Source organism: Loxodonta africana, chromosome 10, assembly GCF_030014295.1.
Source record: "Loxodonta africana isolate mLoxAfr1 chromosome 10, mLoxAfr1.hap2, whole genome shotgun sequence".
Taxonomy (NCBI): Eukaryota; Metazoa; Chordata; class Mammalia; order Proboscidea; family Elephantidae; genus Loxodonta; species Loxodonta africana.
Window position 1 is genome coordinate 77,004,510 of NC_087351.1, and position 25,395 is coordinate 77,029,904.

Sequence of the window (25,395 nt, forward strand, 5' to 3'; positions counted from 1 at the left end):
CTATTTCTTAGAAACGCACACGGAAAGAAAGGAAGATTTGATCATTACTTTATGAATCTGCAGCTTTGCTATACCGACATCATCAGAAATAGGGACAATTCACTCAGATTCAAATTTCAGTAGCAGGAAATAAATATCAAAACGTCATCACTGGCCCTCAATACAAAACCTCTACCCCCACCCAATCCCCCCCCCCGCCCCACCCCCAAAAAGCCACCCCCTACCAACTCCCTGGTGGCTGACGCGTCACGGTTGCTCTCTCCCACGCACACCAGAGGGCCATGGAGCCCCCGCAGGGCTGCCACGCAGGCTTAGAACCGCTGCGGGAGAAGCAGCAGTGAAACATGCCAAAGACTCTGCTCTGCAAACCTGTCCCCACTTTCCTTTTACACCACCAACTTCCTCAAGGATCTGGTCTTTTAACAGGAGTGATAAATAGCTTTTTAGGGAAAAAAAAAAAATCCTTAAAAAGGGGGAGTGGGGATAATTCTGATTATTCCAAACCGATGGTCTTCTTAAAGTAGAGCAGTTCACAGATTCACAAAGTCTATCAAGTAGAGGTGAGGGCGGACCGGGAGGAGAGGCCTATGAGGGGAAGGAGTCCTCCAGGTGGTGGTGCCCGGCAGGGCTGGAGAAGCTGGTAGGGCGGTTAGGACACCATGTGCTCAGAGGTCCGGCCGGCCGTCTGTCCTCCACAGAAAAAGCTGCCAAGTTGGGGTGTTTTGGTTTAAAAATTCCTGGTGGGAACAGGGAATCCCTGAAGGGAAAATGTTTAAAATAAAAAAAAAAGTAGTGGAAATGGAGGAGTAGAACGACAGCTGTTGTCCAAGAGCTTCTACATAAAAATAAAAATTAAAAAAAAAAAAGAGTAAGAAAAATAAAGAGTCTCTTAAATGGTTCTGAGGGTTCTAACGATGAACTGAAAGTGGATGAGACGACAGAGGCGACAGACAGTTTTTATTGCTGGCCTGCCCCGCTTAGCTTAGCTGGCCTCCATCCGGAGTTTCTTCCTGCTTTGGGGCTCTTCGGGCTCCGACTCCGAGCTGGAGTCTGAGCCCCCATCGAAGGCAGAGATGGTGCTGCCCTTGGCGTTGGTGTAGAGGCTGTTGTCTGAGGAGGGATAGTTGGTCTGCAGTTGGGCACTTGACCTCGCCTTCTCCAGTGCACGGACTGAAAGGCAACCAAAGGAGAGTGTTACAGTCTTCTGGAGACCAGGGAGTAAGGAAGTCTCAGACTCAGGGTCCAGTCTGTTCTTCCTAAGGGCTTGCTGGCCCCTGAGGCTCAAGGTGGCTCAGAAGAACTCCCTTCTGGTGGCTGTTCCATCCATATACTTCATTTCCCTCCCTCCTTTTCCAGCCAGGCCTGGGGGCCCAGTGAACACAGTCAGACACTCTGCAATCCCACTCAACCCGAAAGAGAAGGCTTGTGATGTCACTGCCCTGCCATGGAAGCCTGGTGTGGAGACAGGAGCATGAGCTCCCTGTGGGATCCAACAGTGCAATGACAGAGGAGAAGCTGGTCTGGCAGTGCCAGCCTCCACAAGGGTGCAAAGGTCATACGTTAACAGCTCTGATGACATCATCCACAATAGCAGGGAAGGATGACATAAGACATATCATCCAAAGAAAAGTACTGGCTTAGTTCTCATGTACAAGATCCACTTGGAATGATAAGCTGGGCACTTGGAAGCAAGTCATGAATACACATAGACTACCTGGGTCCTCTGACACACAGCCCCTACGTGCAGGCTGCTTGGCCCAGTAACCAACCCACTGATGCCTCCCGCTGCCCATCCCACAGTTCAGCTCATCTGCAGCCTTGACGGTCAACCCATTTATTTTATTTTATCTGAGGTGTTCTATCCCAAGTGGTTACTTGCATTTCCTTTTACTTGCATCTTCCATGAGGGAGGAAGAGAAGTGAATTCCCCAGGAACAAAGAACTTGATCAGCTCTCGCTTTCCCCTGTGGTTGTAGGAAAAGGTGGGTGTGAGCATTTGAGAACAGCACGGGCCTGGCCCATAGGCTGCCCTGATTGGACTACCACTGACAATGGGGGGGGCTCACTGTCCCTGAACATCTGGGGTCTCCGGTACTCACACAGCACATTCCACTCCAAGGACCTCAAAGCTCTTTTCCGACACCTGATGCCACCAGGTGTGACCCCCTACCTGCAGACAGAGCACCTGAGTCCCAAGAAGGGGAGAAATTGTGTCAGAAAAGATACAAGTCTCTAGATGTCCAACTCCCTAGACTCCACTGTCTCCTCATTGGCAGCTCAGGTCCTTCCTCAGGATGGTTCTAATGCTCAACTACTGAGGCTCCAAGAAGCAGGGCCAAAGCCGCTTCTGCATGCATGCTCCAAAACTGGCTCTGACTCTGCAGGCCCAGATGCAAAAGCAGGGCCAGCTGCCCCACGAACTTGGGCGCTCACCTTGCTGCTCCAGGAGAGCATTCTGCCGCTTGAGGTCGTCAATATCTTGCTGGTGTGTGTGGTTTTTCCTTCGCATATACTGGATGTACTCTGTGGCTTTGTCTAGGATTTGGGCCCGGGATGCCTGTTGCAATATGAGAAAAAGCACAGGAGACAAAATAAAGACCTAGTCCGAATAGTGAGGGAACCATGCCTTCTGTAGCAACAGCAACGGGGGTCCTGGGGGTGACAGTGTGAGGTGGGACAAGACTGAGGAAATGAAGTGTAATCGCTATGGGGAGTCTTCTTTGTGCCAGACAGTGTCAGGTGCTTCACATACCTCCTCTCACTAGCATTCTCAGAAAGGTAGCTTCATACACCAGGAATCTAAGGCTCAGAGAAGTTCACTGTTTTCTTCAAAATCACCAGCTAGACAGTGGCAGAGCCTGGATGCAAACTCAGGTCCATCTGACTCCAAAACTTGTCCTCCTCTCATGCCCTTTGGTTCTTTAAATTGCTTTAAGGTCCTCAGCCCGGCTACGTCTGAGAACACTGAAGTGCTACTCAACCGACAGCTGACCACACTCGCTCTATGGTAGAGCCTGACGACAGGCAGCTGGTCCAGAAAGACATGAGTAAGAAGACCTCAGTTGGAGCTGGCTTGGAATGCAAGTGGGTATGAAGTTTTTATTAAGGTCCTAGAGTTCAGCCAAATGCTCAGACTGTTGTTAATGATTTCAAAGTCAGTGATACTGCTGTGTTACTATATTTCAGCCTTCCTGGCTCAAGAAACTTTTGTGAAAGCTGTTGGTGCTTGGCGTCAATACAGTTAGGGCATGAGATTGGGCCATTTCAGGAAGCAGCCACACCTTTCCCATGGCTGTGGGCAGGCTGGGCACCGTCCTGTCAGAGGAACAAGTTAATAAACCAGCAAAACAGACGTCAGGTTACTGTGCTCCTAGAAGTCAAATGTGCCTGGGAGATTCCCTCCAGGCTGCAAACATGACTAGAGTGAACACATCTGCCAGCCAGCTGAATTGGTAGAATGGTACAAAGCCAAAAGAACTGAAGCCAAAGGTAGGGTAGTCTAGTAGCTAAAGTATGGCATTCGTGCCACTGAGGCCCCTCTGGAGTAGGCAAGTGTCTTACTCAGACCAGGGCAGTACTCAACAATTTTGTATAATAACCCCAGCAGGCCCTAAGTAACCGAATACAGCAGGAGGAGAAAAGCAAAGAAAATACTCACGCTCGGGCTAGCAAAACTGATCCATTTGTATTAAATTCTGACAATCTCGATGTCTAGCCCTCAGGCTGGCTAGGGTATCAGAGAGGTTTGCAGGGCTTGAGTTTATTCACCAGTCCTCTCAAGTGCTAGAATTACCAGGCTTTCCTCTATAGCACCCTTAAGGCAATTTCCTCAAAAGGAAATCGTTCATATTCAATCAACCAATTTTTATCTTGTACGAAATATGTGCAAGGTACTGGACAGACACTGTGGGGAAATTAAATGTATTAGTCATGGCTTCTTTTGTCCAGAAGCTTACTGAGTAGTACAGATTAGAAAGGCCACAGGCAAGATGGCTTCTGGCTGGGGGGGATTACCTTCCGTGTGCCAGGTGCTGGCCTGGGCTCTGCTTACACCTGCTCCCATCTGAAATGGTAAACCCTGCATTAGGCCAAAGTGGACTTTGTGGGAAAGGGTCACTCTGGGCACAGGCAAGGGCATGAGGGGTGGGAAACAGCCAGATGTATTTCTTTAGCTGAGTAGCTTAGCTTACATAGAAGGAATGAGAGTAACTAGCAACGTGGGCTTGCAAATCTGGTTGTAAGGCCACTCCAGATGCTGTCTCCCATTTCTGCCAAAGGGGCCTTATTAGGATCTAATCATTAGGTGGTAAATTGAAAATATAAGGCACATAATTAAAAGGAAGTAATTAAAATATCTTGCCTCTCTGCATCCTAGAGATGGAGGACAAACGATGAATACTGGATGATAGGTGGCAGAGTGGTATAGTGGCCAGGAAGAGTTTGTGAATCAGGAGACGGCAGTGCAGTCTAGGCTGTGTTGTTAATGGGCTCTGTGACTACAGACACAACACTTCTCTCCATGGCCATTCCTTATCTGACAAGAAATTCTCTAAGACCCCACCTAGCCCTCCAAATTCTACCCTTTCCACCACTGATATAATTGCTATGTATAGGTAGACCCTAGTCTGTTTTTAAATCTGCCTATTTTAAAACTACTTTTCAACTAACAGCTTCTGGACAGCAACATTAGCTCTTGTTTAACTACTTATGTACATCTGGGACAAGAGAAAAAAAGCAAAAACCTCTGATACCAGAGAGTACTTGCGAATGTTCAGTGATAACTTTTCATGAATGACCAAAAGGAGTAGTAGCCTTTACGCTACAATTTCTCCTTTAAGTATTTATACATTTATACATGAAACCATGAAATTAGGATCAAGAGTGCAAAGTGAGCAGGAAGTACAGTAAAACAAACCAGAAGAGGGATCCCGTGAATGATGGGATTTTCACACCATGGTAGTTTTTGGGTGAAGATAAAATTCATAGATGCTTAGAATACAGAGTACCTTAGGAACAAGAGGTCCCAAAGGCGGCTTTAATGCAACCTTTAAACCTAGCACAAGGCTTCCAGAATGCTAAGCACAGCCCTTCCTCCACTCCCATTGAAAGCAGATGCGCCCCAGGTCACTCCAGGTATCCCTGACCACGCAGAGGCAAGTCCAAAAGAGTAATTCAGAGTTAACATAATCTTGCCTTTCCCAGGGTACCAATAAGCAATAAACCAGACTAGAAAAAATTTAAAGCACAAAATACAGAATTCCCCCAAACTTGCATATGCATTTGGTCCAGAGGAGAGAGCAAAAAGACAAACTAGAAAAATGCTACTCATCTAAAATCCCATCTTCCCAAACCATACAAGATCACGTGACCCCAGGCACAAGGTTAAGGTGTGGGCAGGACCTTCTCTGCGTTTATGAGTTTGTAATATGTGAACAGTAACACAAAGCCAGCAAGAAGCTGGAATTTATGACATGAACTATGGAATGGCTCTGAGCTTTCAGTTTCTGATTTTGCTCTCAGCCAACTGAATCAAGTGACAATCCACAAGTGAGTGGGACTGAGCAGAGAATTTGGTAAGTCAGAGTGTCCACAGACAACTGACTGTTGCCTTCGGGTACTCAGTTAGGACAGGGATAATTTTTTTTCTTGGTAGTTTATACAATTAAAAAAAAAGCTGCTAATTCTGACGCCCTTTCTGAGGAGAAACGAGTCTCTTAAATGGTCTGGACATAGCCCTGAGGCAGGATGGACTGGGGATGAGGGGATTGAAGAGAGCGTTATCAATTAATACAAACTGGCTCCTTGGACCTCTTCTTTACCTCTGGGAGTCATGCAAAAGGATGCTGGACAGCCTTGCTGGACCTTGTTTCAAAGCCATGGTTGCACATAGCAATACAAATAATGGTAAAAATGATGATGACAGTAATGGCAGCAGCCAACATTTACTGAGTACTTAAGTGCCAAGCATCCTCACACAACCTTCTGATATTTTATTTTACAAACAAGGAAACTGAGGCACAAAGCTGTAACTTACCCAATGTCACATAACTAGCGGGTAGCAGAGTCAGGATTTGAACTCAGGCAGTCTGCCTCGAGGGCCCATGCTCTTAAGCACTGCGCTGTTTAACATCTGCTCTTTATTTACTACCTGTGTGCCAGGCACATTGCATATTATCTCAACTAATCCTCAACGCTATCATGGGGGTAGGTATTAGTACCCCCTGACTTTATAGATAAACTGAGGCTCAGAGAGGAAGTGGCCTAAAATCAGTGTCACTAAGAGGCTTAGAAAGGATTCAAATGCAGTCATGTGACTCGAAAATCCATGCTCTTTCTACTGCATCACCAAGTCACACAGGGCATGGACACTAGCTTTTAATTATTTTTCTCATCTCTCTGACAGCCCTCCCTACCTGCTGTCACTTCCTGCCAAGTGACTGTCACTGTCAACAGGTATGTCCTCAGAGTCAACCCATCCTCCAGAGGCACCCACTTTTACAAAGCTCTGCTTTGGACCTGAGTCTGTCCCACCCCATGTGCCGGAGAAAAAAATCTACTATGTATTTCAATGAAAGGCCCCAGATCCAAAAGAGTTGGATTCCAATAAGAACCTTTTAAGACCCCAAATGATTCCTGAAATAGTAAATGCTAATGCTTTTTTTTTTTTTTTGGATGATGTCCAAGGTTACTAAATCCCATTTAAGGAAGCCTTACACACAGAGTTCCAAACCTTTCTGGAGTAGTAAATCTTATTACAGTACCTTGGATTTGCATAACAATCCAAGTTGTCTTAAAAGGTGGGTGGGGAGAGGTGAGGAAGAGAACAATAGTACTACATCGTTAACCTCAGGAACACCAGAAGGTATGCGCACTGCTGTTTCCCAGGGTCCTAAGGCTGACTTGAGAGACACTGATCTTAGCTTTCTGTCAAAAAGAGATTCTATAGAGCCAGTATTTCAGATGCTTTGTTCCCTTAAGAACTAAATGCCATGTCCTGAGGGATGGAAAAAAGCAACTTACTACCTTACTCACCAACTGACATGTTTTATTTTGCACTAGTTATTTTAAAGAAAATAAAAACATTTATTTTTTTGAAATCTGCACAAGCTTTTACACATATTGAGATAAAGACAGGGCTAAGGCAAAGCTAGGGAGCCCTGATGGCACAGTGGTTAAGAGCTCGGCTGCTAACCGAAAGGTCGGTGGCTCGAACCCACTAGCCACTCGAAGAGAGAAGGATGTGGCAGTCTGCTTCTGGAAGCCCTCTGGGGCAGTTCTGCTCTGTCCTCCTATAGGGTTGGTCACTGTGAGTTGGCATCCAATCAAGGGGTTTAGGGCAAAGCTGGTGTAAATTTACATTTGAATAAGCTATCTTCTGGGAAAAAAAGTTAGACTGTGAAATAGACTTAGGTTTTTTGAATGAAATGAAACGATTTCATTCAGAGTTGGAATGAAAGTTTCATTGGGACCTCCTTCCTTCTGGGGTGAGAAAAATGTTTTAGAACTACACAGTGATTGCACGACACTATGAATGCACTGAATGCTACTGAATTGTTCATTTTAAAATGGTTTATTTCACGTTATGTGAAGTTAACACAATTAAAAAAAAAAAAGGGAGAACCCTCATCAATGCCAACAAGTGAGGCTGGAGGGTAGTGGGGTGACAGCCAGCAGAGCCTGTGGCCCCTCAGCCGCTTCCTTCTTCCAGGCCTTCCCTAGCTTGCAGGACTGTTCTGCTCACCACTAGGCAAGGGCAGAGCTATCAGGCTCTATAAGGGGCTTAGTTAAAGCTAGGAGTTGGACATTTGTTTAAGCGTCAGCATGAATCACTTTTCAAACCCTGCATTCTTTTTTCTTGTGCCCCTGGTGTTCGAAACCAAGGTGTGGCACTTCCCTATCAAATCTCTAGCCACAAAGAACTGGAGCACACAGGTTCACAAAGAGGAAATCCAACTGGTAAACAAACATGTAGAAAAAAAATTATTCTCCAAGATAATAAATAAAATACAAAACTAATGAAGATACTGCCTTTTGTCTATGGAAACAGTCATCCCCTTCCAAAAAAAAAAAAAAAATCCCAGTAATGGTGAAATTGGTACTCTCAAAACACCACCAAAAGCTAGTCTTTAGAACTTGTTGAAAAAGTAAGAAATGAGAAAAAGAAGACATGGAAACAATCATCCTGAAAAGCAATTTAGCAACACACAGCAAAAAAACAGATGCTTACACCCCTTGACCCAACAATCCAACTTCTCGGAATCTATCCTACGGAAGCAGCCACGTACACCAAGATGTTCACCATTACTTCGTTTACAAAATTGGAAAACTGGAAGCAACTTAAATGTCCAACAGAAAAATCCTTAATGAGGAAAGATGAACACCAGCATGAGGGAAAAAGCATATTACATGAAAGCAGCAAGCTGTAACATTTCACCCGTGTAAAGCACGTATATGAGGAAACCAGAAAAGAATATGCAAATCGATTCACATTTTCTTGTTACTTAGATGCCATACGTTTTAAGATGAACCACGATTTAAAAGCAGCTTTTTGCAGAGGAAAAAAGGGGGGCATTTCTTTTAACATCCACTTTAAGATGGTACCCAATGTCAGTCTCATTAAAATGGGTGGGGTGGGGAAAATATGTCTTTGAACTACACTGTCCAATACAGTAGCCGCTAGTCACGTGCGGCTAATGAGCACCTGAACTGTGACTACTCTGAATTGAGATGTGCCGTAAGCGTAAAACACACACCAAATTTTTAAGACTTAGTGCTAGAAAGCAAATGTAAAATATCTCACTAATAATTTTTACCGTATTGATTTTAACCCTGTTAACTCCTTGCTGTTGAGCTGATTCCGACTCATAGTGACCCCATAAGATAGAGCAGAACTGCTCCATAGGGTTTCCAAGGAGCAGCTGGTGGATTTGAACTGCTGACCTTTTGGTTAGCAGGCGAGCTCTTAACCACTGGGACACAAGGGCTCCCTATATTGATTACATGTTGAAATTATAATTAATACATTGGGCTAAATAAGATACATTATTAAAATTAATTTTACCAGTTACTTTTAACTTTTTTAACATGACTACTAGAAAATTTAACTGTATCTAAAATAAACTGCATTTAAAATGTATTTGTGGCTTGCATTAAATTTTTACTGGGCAGTGTTTGTTAGAATCTTAGAACAAAGGAAATATGGTTGTGTTAGAGGGGGGAGGCTTAGGTTTTTCTGAATTTTCCACATTTTTTTTTTTTTTTTAGAGGAAAACAGAAAAAGAATTGCAAAGGGAAAAGCCTAGTAAGCAAGCCCTATCCTTCCAAATCTCAAGATGCAAAAAAAGTTAGAGTCTCCTAGCTCTTAAGTTCTCTTCATCGAAGTGACTCCTTCCTCCCAGTTCTGTATAGCAGAGAATCCCAAAATAATTAACAAGGATTTTGGCTTCAAGCAGCATTATCTTTTAGTTAGGTAGGTAAGATAATCACAGAAATAAGGAAAAATGCCCAAACAGCCAAAGATAAACTTGACAACTGGAACCTCCTAAAAATGAAATACTTACGTACATCAAAAGAGAATAAAAAGAGAAGTCATAGACTGGGGAAAAAATTTTGGCAATGACATATCTGACAAGGGACTCATCTCTAAAATTTATAGAAAACTTCAACACCTCAACAACAAAAAGACAAACAATCCAATTAAAAATTGGTCAAAGGACATTAACAGATATTTCATCAAAGAACACATTCAGGTGGCCAACAAATACATGAAGAAATGCTCACATCATTTGCCATTAAAGAGATGAAAATCAAAATAATGGGGTAACATTTCACCCTGGCAATAATGGCAATGACAGAAAAACTCAGAAATCGACAAATGCTGGCGAGGGTGTGAGGAGATCTGAACTCTCATACGCTGCTGGTGGGACTGTAAAATGGTATGCCCACCATGGAAAATGGTATGGCACTTCCTTAAAAAGTTAGAAACAGATGCCATATAATCCAGGAACTCCACTACTAGGTATATGTCCTAGAGAAGTAAGAACTGTGACATGAATAGACATATGCATGCCCATGTTCACTGCAGCATTATTCACAATAGCAAAAAGACGGCAACAACCTAAGTGCCTATCAATGGATGAATGGATAAACAAGCTACAGTACATACACACAATGGGGTATCACGCAACAATAAACAACGATGAATCTACGAAGCGTCTCATAACACGGATGAGTATGTAGAGCATCATGCTGAGTAAAATAAGTCAATCACAGAAGGACAAATATTGCACGAGAACACCATTATAACAAATCAAGAAAAGGTTTATACACAGAAAGAAATATTCTTTGACAGTTACCAGGAATGGGAGAGGGAGGGAAGAAAAACCACTAACTAGACAGTAGACAGGTATTAACCTGGGTGAAAGGAAAGGCAATATACAGTAAGGGGGATACCAGCACAATATGACCAAGGCAAAGGAGAACACTGGGAGGTACCCAAAAGTAAAACGCAGCAACAGTAAATACTTATACACAACCCTGCCATGACACTAATAACATGATAATTCACAAGTGGATGATACATAGGTAGGTACCTAAGCTGAAGAGGTGTGGGATAGCATATAGGACTATACCCATGAAAATATATAGGTTTGGCAGAGGATATTTCTACATACATATTTGTATGTACTGCAGATATATCCATGTATATAGTAGAGCCCTGGTGGTGTAGTGGTTAAGTGTTACAGCTGCTAACCAAGAGGTCGGTAGTTCAAATCTGCCAGGTGCTCCTTGAAAACTCTATGGGGCAGTTCTACTCTGTCCTATAGGGTCGCTATGAGTCGGAATCAACGGCAGTGGGTTTGGTTTTTGGTATGGTAGAGCACACAGTGGGCAAAGTTATGAAAACTTCTTAGCCACAACCAAACACCTTAAGGGACTCAGTCACTGGGCTTGAGGGTTTAGGACCAGTCTTGGACATCAAGGTCAACTGGCATAACATAGTCCATAAAGACAATGTTCTACATTCTACTTTGCTGAGTGGTGACTGGGGTCTTAAAAGCTTGTGAGTGGCCATCTAAGATACAATTACTGGACTCTTCCCGTTTAGAGGAAAGAAGAATGAAGAAAATCAAAGACTCAGGGGAACAGTGCAAAGAACTAATAGACCACATGAACCACAGCTACCACTAGCCTAAGACCAGAAGAACTAGATGGTGCCCAGCTACCACTACTGACTCTGTCATAATAGAAGGTCCTGGACAGAGTGGAAGAAAAATGTAGAACAAAATTCAAATTCATAAATAAGACCAGACTTACTGGTCTGATAGAGACTGTTGGAACCCCCAAAACTATGCCCCTTTTCACCCTTCAAACCTGGAACTACACCCACTCCCAGAGATCACCATATAGCCTAGCAATACACAGGCCTATAAAGTGAACAATAATACCCATTAACGATGTGCTCCCCAGAACAAGCAACTGTACAAGACCAAAAGGGCAGCATTTGCCCAAAAACAAAGTTCAGAAGGCAGGGAGGGGCAGGAAAAGATAGGCGAATGGAAATAGGGAACCCAGGGAGGAAGCTGGTAGAGAGTTGAGGGAATTGCAATTAAGGTCACAAACAGAATGTGTATAAATTGTTGAATGGGAAACTAATCTGCTCTGTAAACTTTCACCCAAACAAAAATAAAATGTTAAAAAAGAAGAAAAAGGAATAAGGAAGACACAGAAGGGCAACACAAAAGGCCAGCAGAGTTAAGAGAGGTACCATTGGGTTCAAAGGGCAGTGAAGAGTTTGATACAGGCCTTGAAGGCCGGGTAGCTAGAGACAGGGAATGGGAGGGCCAGGCAGAGAGAAACACTTAAGTGTATACAGGCAGGAAAGCATGCACTGGATTGGGTAGCCCTTGTGAATAGTTCTCTTAAATGTGAAACCTGACCCTAGGGGGGCAGTTCTACTCTGTTCTACAGGGCCACTATGAGTCCGAATTGACTAAAAAGCAGTGGGTTTGCGTTTTTTGTTTTGGAGTTGCCTTAATCCTTGCATGGCTCAAACAGTTAAGCACTTGGCTACCAAGTGTAAAGGTTGGCAGTTCTAACCCATCGAGAAAGCGCCTTGGGAGACAAGGCCTGATGATCTGCTTCTGAAAGCTCACAGCCTTAAAAACCCTATGGAGAGAGACGGGAAGGAGGGAGCGGGCTGACTCATTAGGGGGAGAGTAAATGGGAGTATGTAGTAAGGTGTATGTAAGTTTATATGTGAGAGACTGACTCGATTTGTAAACTTTCACTTAGAGCACAATAAAAATTATTTAAAAAAAGAAAACATTCTGCATCCCACGTTGGAGAGTGGCGTCTGGGGTCTTAAATGCTAGGAAGTGGCCATGTAAGATACATCAATTGGTCTCAACCCACCTGGACCAAAGGAGAATGAAGAACACCAAGGACACAAGGTAATTATGAGCCTAAGAGACAGAAACGACCACATAAACCAAAGACTACATCAGCCTGAGACCAGAAGAACTAGATGGTGCCCAGCCACAACTGATGACTGCCCTGACAGGGAACACAACAGAGAACCCCTGAGGGAAGCGAGGCAGCAGAGGGATGCAGGCCTCAAATTCTCATAAAAAGACCAGACTTAATGGTCAGACAGGTACTAGGACCCTGGAGGCCATGGTCCCCAGACCTTCTATTAGCCCAAGACAGGAACTATTCCCAAAGCCAACTCTTCAGATAGGGATTGGTCTGGAATATGGCATGGAAAATGCTACTGGTGAGGAACAAGCTTCTTGGATCAAGTAGACACATTAGACTATGTTGGCATCTCCTGTCTGTAGGGGAGATGAGAAGGCAGAGGGGGCCAGAAGCTACCCAAATGGACACAAGGAGAGAGAGTGGAGGGAAAAACTGTCCTATCTCATTAGAGGGAGAGCAATCAGGAGTGTATAGCAAGATGTATGTGAATTTTTGTATGAGACTGACCTGATTTGTAAACTTTCACTTAAAGCAAAATAAAAATTAATTAAAATAAAATAAAATAGAAAAAAAAAAAAAAAACCCCTATGGAGCCCAGTTCTACTCTGCAACATATGGTGACCCCACGAACAGGAACTGACTCAGTGGCAACAGTTTTTTTTGAGGGGGGAGCTGCCTTATTCGGGCAGCTGGCTACCTCTAGGGTGTAGATTAAAAAGAACACACCTACATTTAGATGACACCATTGGGACTGAGGAGTCTCCGGGTGGTGCAAATGGTTAACATGCTTAACTGCTAATGGACAAGTGGGCAGTTGGAGTCTGCTTAGAGGTGCCTTGGAAGAAAGGCCTGGCAGTATACTTCCAAATAATCAGTCACTGAAAACTCTATGGAGTACAGTTCTAGTCCAACAAACATGGGGTTGCCATGAGTCAGAATCAACTGGACAGCAACTGGTTTTATTGGTCCTGAAGAATTTTAAAGTACACTGCAGATATTGTAATATCAGGGCACTCCAGCCTCTATATTAATAGAGATACACAGTATTTCTTTGACTTAAAAAAAAAAAGTGAAAGCCGGACTGCACCAGGCTTGAGTTGGACCTTGAGGAAAAGAAAAGACTCAGATAAAGCTGAGGGTTAATGTAGGAAAGTAGAGGGTTGGCGACAAGGAGAAAGGCCCTGAACAAGACAGACTGAGACAGTGGCTACAACAATGGGCTCAAGCGTAGGAATGTTTGTGAGGATGGCATAGGACTGGGCAGTGTTTGATGCTGTTGTACACAGGGTCGCTATGAGTTGGAACTGACTCAACGGCACCTAACAACAACAACAATGTAGGAAAGGAAGAGAAAAAGCAAAAGGGCAAGTTGGGTACCTTATTAAGAGAACATGGAACGCCTGTTATTAAACCTTAATGGGTAAACGAAAAACTAGGTTTTCAGCAGAGCACAAATACAGTGTATAAAGAATTAAATAAATACATTTATACATGCTTAGCCTAAAGCTTAAGGGGGACTTGGGCAGCTATGGGCAACCACTTAAGATATAGAAAATTCAAGAGAAAATAATTGCCCAAGTTGGAGTCTGGCGAGGTAATAACCTCAATGAGTAAGTAACAGGGTGAAATGCACAAGGCGGTGGCACAGTGGACAAGTGCTCAGCTACTGACAGGTCACCATTTGAATCCACCAGTCACTCTGTAGAAAAAAGAGCGGCAGTCTGCTTCCGTAACGATTACAGTCTTGGAAACCCTATGGGGCAGAGTCCTATAAGGTCATTATGGGTTGGAATCGAGGCATCTGCAAGGGGTTTTTTTTGGTGGTTCACATTTCATTTTAAGGAGACTCCAACCAGCAGCCCAGATACGATGTAAAGACACAGTGTTGCTGAATGAACTGTCCTGGCTTTGGAGATGTTCGCCAGAACGGGCTACCTCCAAGTTTAACACTGCCAGGGTACACAGCAGACTTGTTTCCTTCAGTTAATAAATACTGTGCTCTCTATTACGTGCCAGGCACTGAAGGAAGAAACATGATGAAAAGGAGACGTCTTCCCTGCCTTCACAGTACTTATTATGGTTATTCAATGGTTATTTGACATTCATCAAGTAATCACATAAAAACCCACTGCTGTTGAGTTGATTCCGACTCATAGTGACCCTATTGGATAGAGTGCCTGGTGGATTCGAACTGCCGACCTTTTGCTTAGCAGCCATAGCACTTAACCACTACACCACCAGGGTTTCCAATCACATAAATATATGTAAAATTACAGTTGAGATAAATGCCTTGGTCACAGAGCTATGGGAGGATCTACCAGGGATCCTGTCTTTCAGCCTGAAGGATCATTCTGTTCGCTGGCATAAGGAAATGATCTGGTTTCAACATCTACCTGTTAAGGAAATCAGGTTCTAATGGAAATGAAACTGAAATTAGCTCAATGTTTTTACCTCTTATTTGTTGCTCAGCATGTTACCTATCATTGTTAATTGTTAGGTATGATCATTTCCCAAAGAGAGCAAGACCCCCCCAGAGTAGACACCACTCATTACACCTTTAAATATCTACAGCACTGTAAGGCTCTTATTCATCTAGGAGAGCACCACAAAGTTGGCCACTGCTGTTTTCTTTAAAGAGCTGAGCGAGCCTGCCATTTCCTTTGGCTCTCTCTCTCACTCCACAATGTGTAAGAGCCAGACTCTGTGGTTGGCGCTGACAGAGGCAGCCCTCATGTTCTCACACCAAAATTCAGAAATTCTGACCTTAGTGCTGACCAGGTGAAAACCCTGTTGTTAATTTTCATTTAGATTATATTTTTCTCTTTTCAACATAGCCCTATCCAGAAGGAGGAAATCCAGAGCACATATGCCTGAGACAGCAGTTAAGTATCGTCAACAGGCACTTAGGAAGAAACTTAAAAGATGAGAAACTACTACAAACCACCATACAGATACAAATGGCAATAGTGAAATACAACTTTCTATCCCTAAAGTCACATGTGATAAGACGACACTGATTTTTTTTATCCCTAAAGTCACATGTGATAAGACGACACTGACTGGATATAATCATCTGGTTCAGGTGCTGAAGCTAACTTATTTGAGAGACAGCAGAATTATACCCCCACTGTAAAGGCAAACTGATGGGGTGACGCCAACATGGTGAACTCAATGCTGGCAAGGAGCCTGTCAACAACATTCCCTAGGGACACCGAGGACTCTTAAAACAGAATTATTACAGTTGTTTTTCTAAAAAAGGTAACATCTCCCTATAAAAAACAGGGCACAATTGAGCTTGCCCTTACTACTTTACTCTGGTTGACTGGCTGAGGGTTTCAATGCCATCCTATCTTTCCCAGCTGGCTCCACACCCAGCTCAAAAACAGCAAAGGACACAAAAGACTCAACAGAGTTTAAGAAACAAAACGTCAACACCGAAGGCACATGTCCTCTAAAAGAGGCATTCTCTTGCACATAAAGGTCCACTTGCGAACACCGGGACCTATGGCAAGACCCAATGGATGCCAACTGTAACGTTCTGCTCCTTGGGCTCAGAGCAGCCATGCGTACTTGGAAGTAATTTACAAACTTTAATGATCCTCGACTCTCTGCACCTCAATATTAGTGACTGATGCCCCTTATGGAAGAGTATTTTATTAGTAGCCCAGGTATCACACACAGCCCAGATTAATGTTTCTCTCCAGGTAAAGCTCCCAAGATAAAGACATAAGTATTTTGGCAAGATTTCTTTAAAATACCCTTAAATTGTTTACCTCTGTGGAGTGTATGAGCTGGAATCGACTTGACAGCAATGGGTTACGGAGTATCGGAGCCCTGGCCATCCAGTGGTTAAGCACTCAGCTGCTAACCAAAAGGTCGCCAGTTCAAACCCACCAGCCACTCCAGGGTAGACAGATGTGGCAGTCTGTTTCCATAAAGGAAGACCGTAGCCTTGGAAACCCGCTGGGGCAGCTCTACTCTGTCCTATAGGGTCACTATCATGAGTCAAAATTGACTCAACAGTAACAACATGGAGTGTTAGGAAGATGGGACTTGACAACCAGCAGTCCTGAGTTCTAGTCCCTGTCCCCTATAGACTAGAATCACGATCCTGAGCCTGCTTCCTCTGATAAGTAGTAGCAGCAATAATTATACCAACTGAATTGCTGTGCAGACTTAACTTTACGCTGTAATACGGATGTTAGTTATTGTTTTCTTTACACAAGTAAAAGATGACTATTCTTTAGGATGTTTATTTTAGAGTGCAAATGTAAGAAACAAAGGATAAATGGAGTTCAGGTTTCACACTCAAAGCTATTTTTTTTTTTTCACACGTATCCCCTATTCTTGGTTAATCTAACAACGCTAGTTTCTCTTTAAAAATAAAAAGCTCAGCACACATACGACAATCTAAATGTTAAATGAGAAGTCACCTGGGACATAAAGATGCTCAAGTCACAGGAGACTGTAGGCCTTCCTTATAAGGATCTGCTTTAAGTTCCCCAAACTCACACAGTAGAATAATCAGGGCTTCGAACTGGTTCAGCCATGGCCAAGGAAGCGACACCGGAAGCTGACCCAAATTTTTAGAATTTGGGTGAACCAGAATGGGAAAAATTATGAGTCAAAGCCCTGCTAGAAACTTATTCTTCTAAGAAAAGAGCAGCAGATGTGTTGCACAGCAACCAAATCTCTTGCCCATAGGATTTTGCTCAGAGGGAGAAACTGCAGTGCCCTGCTCAAAGATGGCGCTCCTGCCCCCCCCCGCCCCGCCCCGTGCAGCTCTTAATGTCCACATGTCCGTCGCTCTCCACAGTCCTGGCAATAATCCAATCTCCTGCATCAGGCTCCTGAAAGAGCTCACTATGCCTTTTCCAAGTCTCCCATTCCAACGCTTCAACGGAAGTTTTTCCCATTCTGGATCACCTAAATTGTAAGAATTCAGGCGTTTTAGTTATGCTTTATCAGCCATGACTGAATTGGTTTGAACTGGTTCAAAAGCCCTGAAAATAATCATTTTGTGATTATTTACATAATGTCATAACCTAATTACATCAACATGGTGAACTTAATGCTGGCAAGGAGCCATTCAACAACATTCCCTAGGGACCCCAACTGAAGTCTCTTAAAACAGAATTATTACAATTTTTTCTTCTAAAAAAGGTAACACCTCCTTATAAAAAACAGGGCACAATTGAGCTTGCCCTTACTACTTTACTCTGGTTGACTGGCTGAGGGTTCTAATGCCATCCTACCTTTCCCAGATGGCTCCACATCCAGCTGAAAAACAGCAAAGGACACAAAAGACTCAAACAACAGCGTTTAAGAAACAAAACATGAACACTGAAGGCACGTGTCCTCTAGAAGAGGCACTCTCTTGCACGTAAATGTCCACTTGGTAACATGCAATCAAAATCAGCATGAGCCAATTTCCTTTGGTTTAAATACCACATTTAAAAAAATTGCAACATTTAGTGAGAACTCTGAAGTCTCAGAAACCCAAGTATTATGTTAGAGTCACTGCACTGTGAAATAGTGCTGGTAGACAGAATAAAGAAGATCGAGGTCTTTAGATGGGAAGGGGCTGGAATTCAATCAGAGCTAATAGCCATTTCCTTTATTCACTCTCAGTGTGAAATATTTGTATTATCACAAAGGACAGGACAGGGTTTCAAAATTAGAATAGCACCTAGTAAATTCCCAAATTAGGGCTCTGTTGACTGGTGCTTTAAAATCTGGCTTCCCTTGACACCCACCCCCACCAGTCCTGCTACTTCTCTGACCACCCTGACCACCTTCCCTTCACTCATTCCACTCCAACCAGCAGGACTCTCTGTTTTCCTACAACAGCCCAGGGATGCTCCCATGCTCCTGCCTCAAGGCTATTACACTTGCCCTCCCTCTGCCTGGAATACTCATCACCAGATAGAGGCACAGTTCTTTCCTTTATTTCTTTCAAATCTTTGTTCGAATGTCACCTTCCTAGTGAAACATTGCTTATTTGCCTCTAATTTTGAAACCCTGTCCTGTCCTGTGTGATAATACAAATATTTCACACTGAGAGTTAATTGTTAAAATTGCAACCCTTTCTTCGCTGCTTAATTTTTCTCCACAGCATTTATCTGATGCACCATATATATCTTTTTACTTATTAGTTCATTTTCTATCCTTTCCTCATCAGAATAAGATCTTTTGTTTTTGTCTGTTTTGTCCATTGCTATACTCCAGTATCTAGAACAGTGCCTGGCATGTAGCAGGACTCAATAAATATACATATTGAATGGAGGGAGTGAATAAACGAATGGGTCACAACAAACGACCAACTATTCTGTTTGTAAGGTTACCAAATTCAAACCTACGACTTCCTTGAAGAAAGGAGACGACACAGGATTTAGGATAATGCGATTATAAGGACTTAAGGAAGAATGTTACGGCAATGTATATGCTGGATAAGGAAAAATGTACAGCTGCGCGTTCTATGACCTGCCTCTCCTAAAGTCTTCTCGAACTTAAGAATGTCACCTGACTGCTTGTTATAAATACAGATTCCCAGGCCTGCCTCCAAAAAGGCTGATTCAGTAGTGATTGTGATGGGGGTAGTCCACAGGCCACAATTCAGGAACATTGCCCTGGTACCACGCCTAGTTAGATGTGACTATGAGATTTGGGAGAGGGCAACTCTTGTCCATTTAGTTCGCCACAGTGATTTTAATTGACACCATGGTATGGGAACAAGCACCAACTGTCAACAGCTCAGACAAGCACAAGACATAATCCTTTACACGTGTATACTTTGACTAAAAGAGGGTGTGTCCTTTTCTCCATCATAAAGCTTTCCCGTGGTGCTGGGCCCAGGAATGTTGTTATTCCAGGTAAGTATCTTGGTTCAAGGCCATTAAATCAAGTCCACACTAAGTAGGCCTAACCCATGGCAAATTCTGGTTTTGCAATACTATTCACAGGGTCTGTTTTTTTTTTTTTTTAAATAAAGATCAGACCTAATCTATGCTTCAGCCACATGGAAAGCCATATCTTAGATAAAGTATAACGCATATGACTTACCAGAGTGACAAATATAAGCAAAATGAAACCATAATGATTCCAAATTTAACAGTGAATAACCAAACAAATCCAGGAACCCTACCACACAGCTAAATCAGGCGAGCCATTCAAACTACACCTGAAAGCAAAGATTTTTCTTAAGAAAATGGCTGCTTGTTTAAACTTTGGATCACTGGACCAGAAAAACACAGGTCCTCTTCCCAGTTTGCCACTTATTTCACTCAATTCTTGTAGAGATCAGCCAGCTACATTCTGTGTCAAGGGTGGAACTAATTTTGCAAACAGATGTTTTCTCCAAATTCCAAGGAATAACTCTAACTCACAGGCTTTTTACTCAAAGCTCCTAACTTTGCTTTCAAATGTAGAAACAGCTGGCACCTACCCCTCCAGGAAAAACACTAGTTTCTGGAAGGCCACCAGTGGGAAGGGAAGAGGGGAAAGAATGGTTACTTTTTTCTTCTATTTCGTATGAATGTGTCTCCTGTCCCAAAGTCTTTTGTAACAAAGCTTAAAATGCACTTTATACTTCTTGAAAATACATGACAACCATTGGGACTGGAAAACCATTAGTGTTCAGGTCCATTCACATACATTCCTGTAAGTTTTCATTTAAAATACTAACTTCGAACAATATGAAAGAAATTCTCATGGAAATCTGGAGTATCAATAACCTAAGGACTCTTTAGTGCTATCCCAAACTACTATGGACTACTCTCTATACTACAGTGTACAGTTGTAACAATTTCTCGCATGAGTAATTTATTACAACTAATGCTCATTTTTAAAGGCAATTTCTACTGATGTCTTATAAGCAGCTCTAGTACGTCTGACATATTTCGCTAAAGGTAAAATAAACAGGTAGGGTACATGATGCTCCTTTAAAGTGGATCAAGAATCAAAAAAGAAAAAGAACTATGCCATCCGAACACCCTTGGCTACATTTTTTTTTCCAGAGAGGTGCGTGCCCTGCTAAGGCCAACAGCAAGTTCCAAGTTAGTGGTGGCTAATCAGCTTTCTTAATAAACTCACCTTCTCTCCTTGGAGTGATGGGACCGAGTCCCGCAAACTGTGAAAGCTGTCTTTGATGTGGTCCCTGCGTTTTCGCTCCAGTGCATTATGATGAGCCCGTTTGTCAGCCTATAAGAATGTGAGAAAGAGCACATTAGAAATGTCACTCTTTTGCTTGGTACAAGGCAGGTGGGATACAGCCTGGAAGTAAATGCTGTCATCATTGTCCCTGGTGATGGAACTGGGAAGGATTTGTCGACATGGACAGTTAGGAGTCTCCAGGTTTAGGCTCTGCTAAAGGGGGAAAAAGGAGTGAGCAAGGCTTGCGACAGGAACATCCAAAGTAGCTCGATGCATCCAGCTCGTGCATAAGTAAAAGAAAAGTTATTTGTGGGGACAAAATGTGACTCTTCTGCAACACCAGTCCTTGCCCCAACTTACTTATGTGACAGAAGAGCTGCCAGTCCATGGCTGGGAGGTGACCAGGGAAAAGCACCAGCAGCTCCTTCATAGGGTGTGATCACCCACACTGTAAGAGAGTCCCATGGAGGGTGCCCAGGGAAGGAGCTAAATGATTGGTGCCGTGCTTCTTTCCGTGTGAACCCCATCACCGTGAGTCTCTGTCTGGTCTCCAGCTCACTAAGGGTACTAGGTTAGGATCTTCTAGCCAAATTATACAATAGAAACTGAAACTTCTAGAAAACCCAGGTGTTTGAATCTGAAAGCATTACAACCGAGCTGATAAAAGACACCAACTGCATTCAGAGTTCCTATTTTTTAAAGTAGCTCCAAGGTGCTATCCTGCCAAGGGCTTCCCCTCTCACAGATTGTGCCAGAAAGACACACTTCCTAGATGGCGATCTTCTGACACCCACAGGCTCTGAAGAATTTCCTCAAGCACCTGTGGCAGGTCATACTTATTTGGCATTATCTAAATGCTCACAGACCAACATCTTTATTCTGGTCCTGATCAGAACCACAAAGAGGAACCGTCAGCTGGAAGGGGAGGGACACTGTCAACAGTGAGGAATGGCAAAATGCACTAGAGCTCCACGTAGAAGTGACAGGGCTGGAAAGCACTGCAGGACCGTTCAACAGGTCCTCATTAAAGGGCATCTCCTCCAAACTCTCAACACAAACGCCTAATTGACCTGAAGCAAGAACTTAATCACGTCTACACTTTGGGAGTTATGGAAAGATATTCTGAGATTTTACCCTGAGTACATAAGCCTGCTCTGAGTTTACCCAAAAAGCAAGTCTGTGTATGAGAAGTTCACAGCTTTAACCCACCCAGACAGGGCACCAGGGATTTTAAAAATGAAGCAACAAGAGTAAATAGCTTGGCTTAGCGTAAGAATCATGTTGCCTCAAAAGAATCCCTGTATCAGACAAGATGTACAGATAAAAATCTACTATCAAGACAAGAACTGTAGGGATGAAAGGACTTGAAATTCTCATATTATCTAATCCAAAAAGTCTAAGTCATTACAGAGGAAAAGGAGTTTGGGAGCAGCTGTGGTAATTTTAATTATTTCCTGGTCTTTCAAGCGCAACACCTCACCTGCGGCTCTGCTGAATCTGACACATGGTTCCCATCACAACCTGGTTCTCCACAGCATCTCCCTCTTTTCCAGGGCAGGGACCTGGAGTATTTCTAAAGCTTTCCTTATCAAGTCTGAATCCACTATAAAATGAGTAGTTACTGAACCATCACGATATATGGAGTATTATAGGGAAATTGGGGACAATCAAGCTAGAAACAACAGAGAACCTGAGGGTAGGGAGCTACTCTGCATCATACAGCTTTACAGCTAGAAAACAGCAAATGCCTTCTCAGAGCTGTATGAAATAGCAGTGTAAAATATGAAGGAATTTATTTAAGTGCCCAGTCCTTTTCTAAACTACTGTCTCCTCTAGTCATCTATACACATGTAAATTGGGCTGGGTTCTAACCTGAACTATAACTAAAGCATTTAGAAAGTTGAGGGATGACATTTGGCAGGTATCAGACTCTCCTGTGTTGGCTACATACTCCCTTAAGATGGCTTATTTACATGCAAGTTAACAGCACAGCTTTGGTCTCCAGCAGCAGCCCAAGATACTCCCAGTCTACTAAATCACCCCATTCCTGGCCCTCCTCCCAGCTGAAGAGCTGTGCACAGAAGCAATGACACCACAGTTACCCACAATCCCTCTTGTTGATACAAATAAAATTCTAAGTGTCTGTTTTCTTTCTGGGAGAGCCCTGCAAATCTCAAGCTGCTAGAATTGAGTTGGACTTGGTTTCACTCAGGCCTGCGTTAGAGGGGTGGAGCTAAATATAACCTAACACCAAACCATCCCCACAATGCACTACCCCCTTCCCATTCACTGAGTCCTGAAAGGACTCAGATAGGCAAGCCTTTCGGTTAGAGGATTGTAAGTGAACTTGGCTGTGGACCATCAGCAGAAATTTTGGCTTCTCATCTGGGGAGCCAGCCAAGTTTGAGAAGTTGGCTCAACAAGGAAAGGCAGCAGTCTACTGCCTGGTAGAAAGCCTGGGCTGGGGACTGTTCTTAAAGTAGTGGATGGAATTTCTGTGGTGGTTCCAGGCTCAATTTAATTAGCAGAAGGGTGGGATTTTAGACCAATCCCTCCTGCCGTGTCCATGCCTGAGCTGCTATGCTTAACCAGTCAATTTTAAAGCTCTCTCAGACAATGGCAAGGATGTATTTTTCTCCTCTCCAACCCTCATTTGAAACAGCACGTTAGAAATATGCAGAACTAACATGTCTAATTCCAGGCAACTTTGAACTTAATGATACACTATAGTGGCTTGAAAGAGCATATGGAAAACCTTTACACAAGGCTGAGAATTCAGTTTGAGAACATTTCCAAACCACAGATCCACCCGACCTGATAACACTGCCTTCCATCCCGCTTCATTCAAGTGGAGGGCCAGTTGCCAGACTTATCACTGCCTTGTTAACTGTCTTCACTTGCTGGCAACCCTTTTTGAAGGGGCCAAGACTTCAGAGCTGAGAAAGAAAAACTGGGTGAAGACTCCCAATGTGTGGCATCTGAGATCCTCCCACAAATTCAAAACTGATTTAAAGGCGGGGGGGGGGGGGGGGAGGGCGCAAACAATTGTGTTCTAAACAAATAAAGCTCAACTCAGATAAGCCAGCTTTCTCTTTCCTGAACTGAGAAAGATGTTTGATAATGAAAACAGGTGGTACTGAAAGCACCCGTGTGGAATTAATTAAGCACTCAGGCACAATTCTAGGAGACAACAAGGTATTCTCGTGCTGTAGAGCAGGCCCCCAAATACACCTCATGTGCACAACCTATAAGGAAGGGCACTGGTTTCAGGTACACCGGATTTGCAGTTTCTACCAGAAAACTCTTCCTTCAGGGCATCTTAGGCTAACACAAATACCAAGGGACTTAGCAATACTGAAGAGTGGCCCACAGATGCTCAACAGAACTCCGGCACCAAATCGCTTCCAGCTTGGCCATTTCTGCCAAGGTTTTCATTCAGCCTCTCAGTTTTACTTCCACTAAACTTTCCACACTGGCAGCCAGAACAAAAATCCTCACCTACAATTTGTCCATCTCTGACACTAACAAGCACGTGTATTCTAAGTGTTGTTAAATGTTGAAGGCAAACGTTATTTTTTTAGCCAAGAAGTTGCTAAATTGGCAGGAGGTCATCTAAGCTAAACAGGTCTGTTCAAAGTTGAGGGAAATCTCTTTAAATTATTTCCTTCCAACTTATTGCATAGAGAACACATCTTCATTCAAGGTATTACATCAGTCAGCAGCCTTACTTCCTGTAAGTTCTAAGCAAATAGCTTGGGGAAACAAATGCTTCATTATTCTAGGATGCACAAGGCTCTCCACAACAATGCATTTCTTGCAGGCTACCTGACACCTAGCCCCACCTGACCGGAATCTTCTCAATTCCAATATAGAAAATTCTCAGCATACAGAGAATTAGAGTTGTCCACTAAACATTCACCAACTTTAAGAAAGATTCGTCCTAGATGGAAGGTAGTATTGCTTAGGGTTATTATCAATCTATTCTTATTAAACATTAATAACCTTAACACTGGAAACAAACAGGCCTGAAATTCTCATCAGAAAAGATCAATTTATTCCATCTGGTAGATCAGGACCAGAAAGAATAAATAAAAGTGAATTTCTAAGCAACTTAAAACATTCACCTTAAACAACATGAAGACTGCAACGTGAAATAACAGGCAGCCAGAAGGAGATAAACTCACTAAGGATTTTAAGAGGAAATTATTAATTTCAACTTCCCAACACCTATCCTGCTTGAAGCCAAGACATTCCCAACATCATCTAATGAGTAAGTCTGTTATCCAGACTTTATCATGTGGTGCCTAAAAGAGCTTGGGAACACTATTACCAAAACATGCCATCAAACTATAGTCATTTAAGATGAAGGATGCCTTTCTTGGTCAGGAAATTTTAATTAAAAACCAAGTTGGAATTTCTGATCAACTATTTCACCACTAGTAGCATCTTTAAAAAAAAAAAAAAGAATTTTTAAACGTAAGAATATCCTTTGCTCTATCAAACAGGCATACTGAGAAACCAAACCTGACAGTTCTGCATCACTGTCAACACTCTAAGGAGAGACAAAGCACATGAATCATGCAGCACTTCTGCTGTGCAACTGATTTCAGGTAAAACAGACACTCAATTCCTGGGTGGATTCCAATCTCGGAGGTGACCAAGCTCGTTTCTTTCTGAATACACTGCAATCCCTAAAGAAGCTAAGAGAGCTTAAAAAAAAAAAAAGAGAGCTTAGAAGTTAAAAATATGTCACAACAGAAAGGTACA

General features: G+C 43.1%; 1 protein-coding gene across 6 annotated transcripts in view; it reads right to left on the minus strand.

The window, feature by feature from the left end:
- Positions 1–210: 210 nt before the first annotated feature.
- Positions 211–25,395, minus strand: part of MAX (MYC associated factor X) — a 28,946-nt gene continuing 3,761 nt past the window's right edge. For 2 of the 6 annotated variants that reach the window (XM_010588691.3, XM_010588692.3), the window contains 3 exons: positions 20,569–20,676; positions 2,434–2,563; positions 211–1,170 (listed from right to left, as the gene is read on the minus strand). In XM_010588691.3, coding sequence (XP_010586993.1) covers positions 983–1,170; positions 2,434–2,563; positions 20,569–20,676 — 426 coding nt within the window. In that variant the 3' untranslated portion in view covers positions 211–982. The other 4 variants (XM_003408715.4, XM_003408716.4, XM_064292602.1 and 1 more) reach the window with 3 other exon arrangements.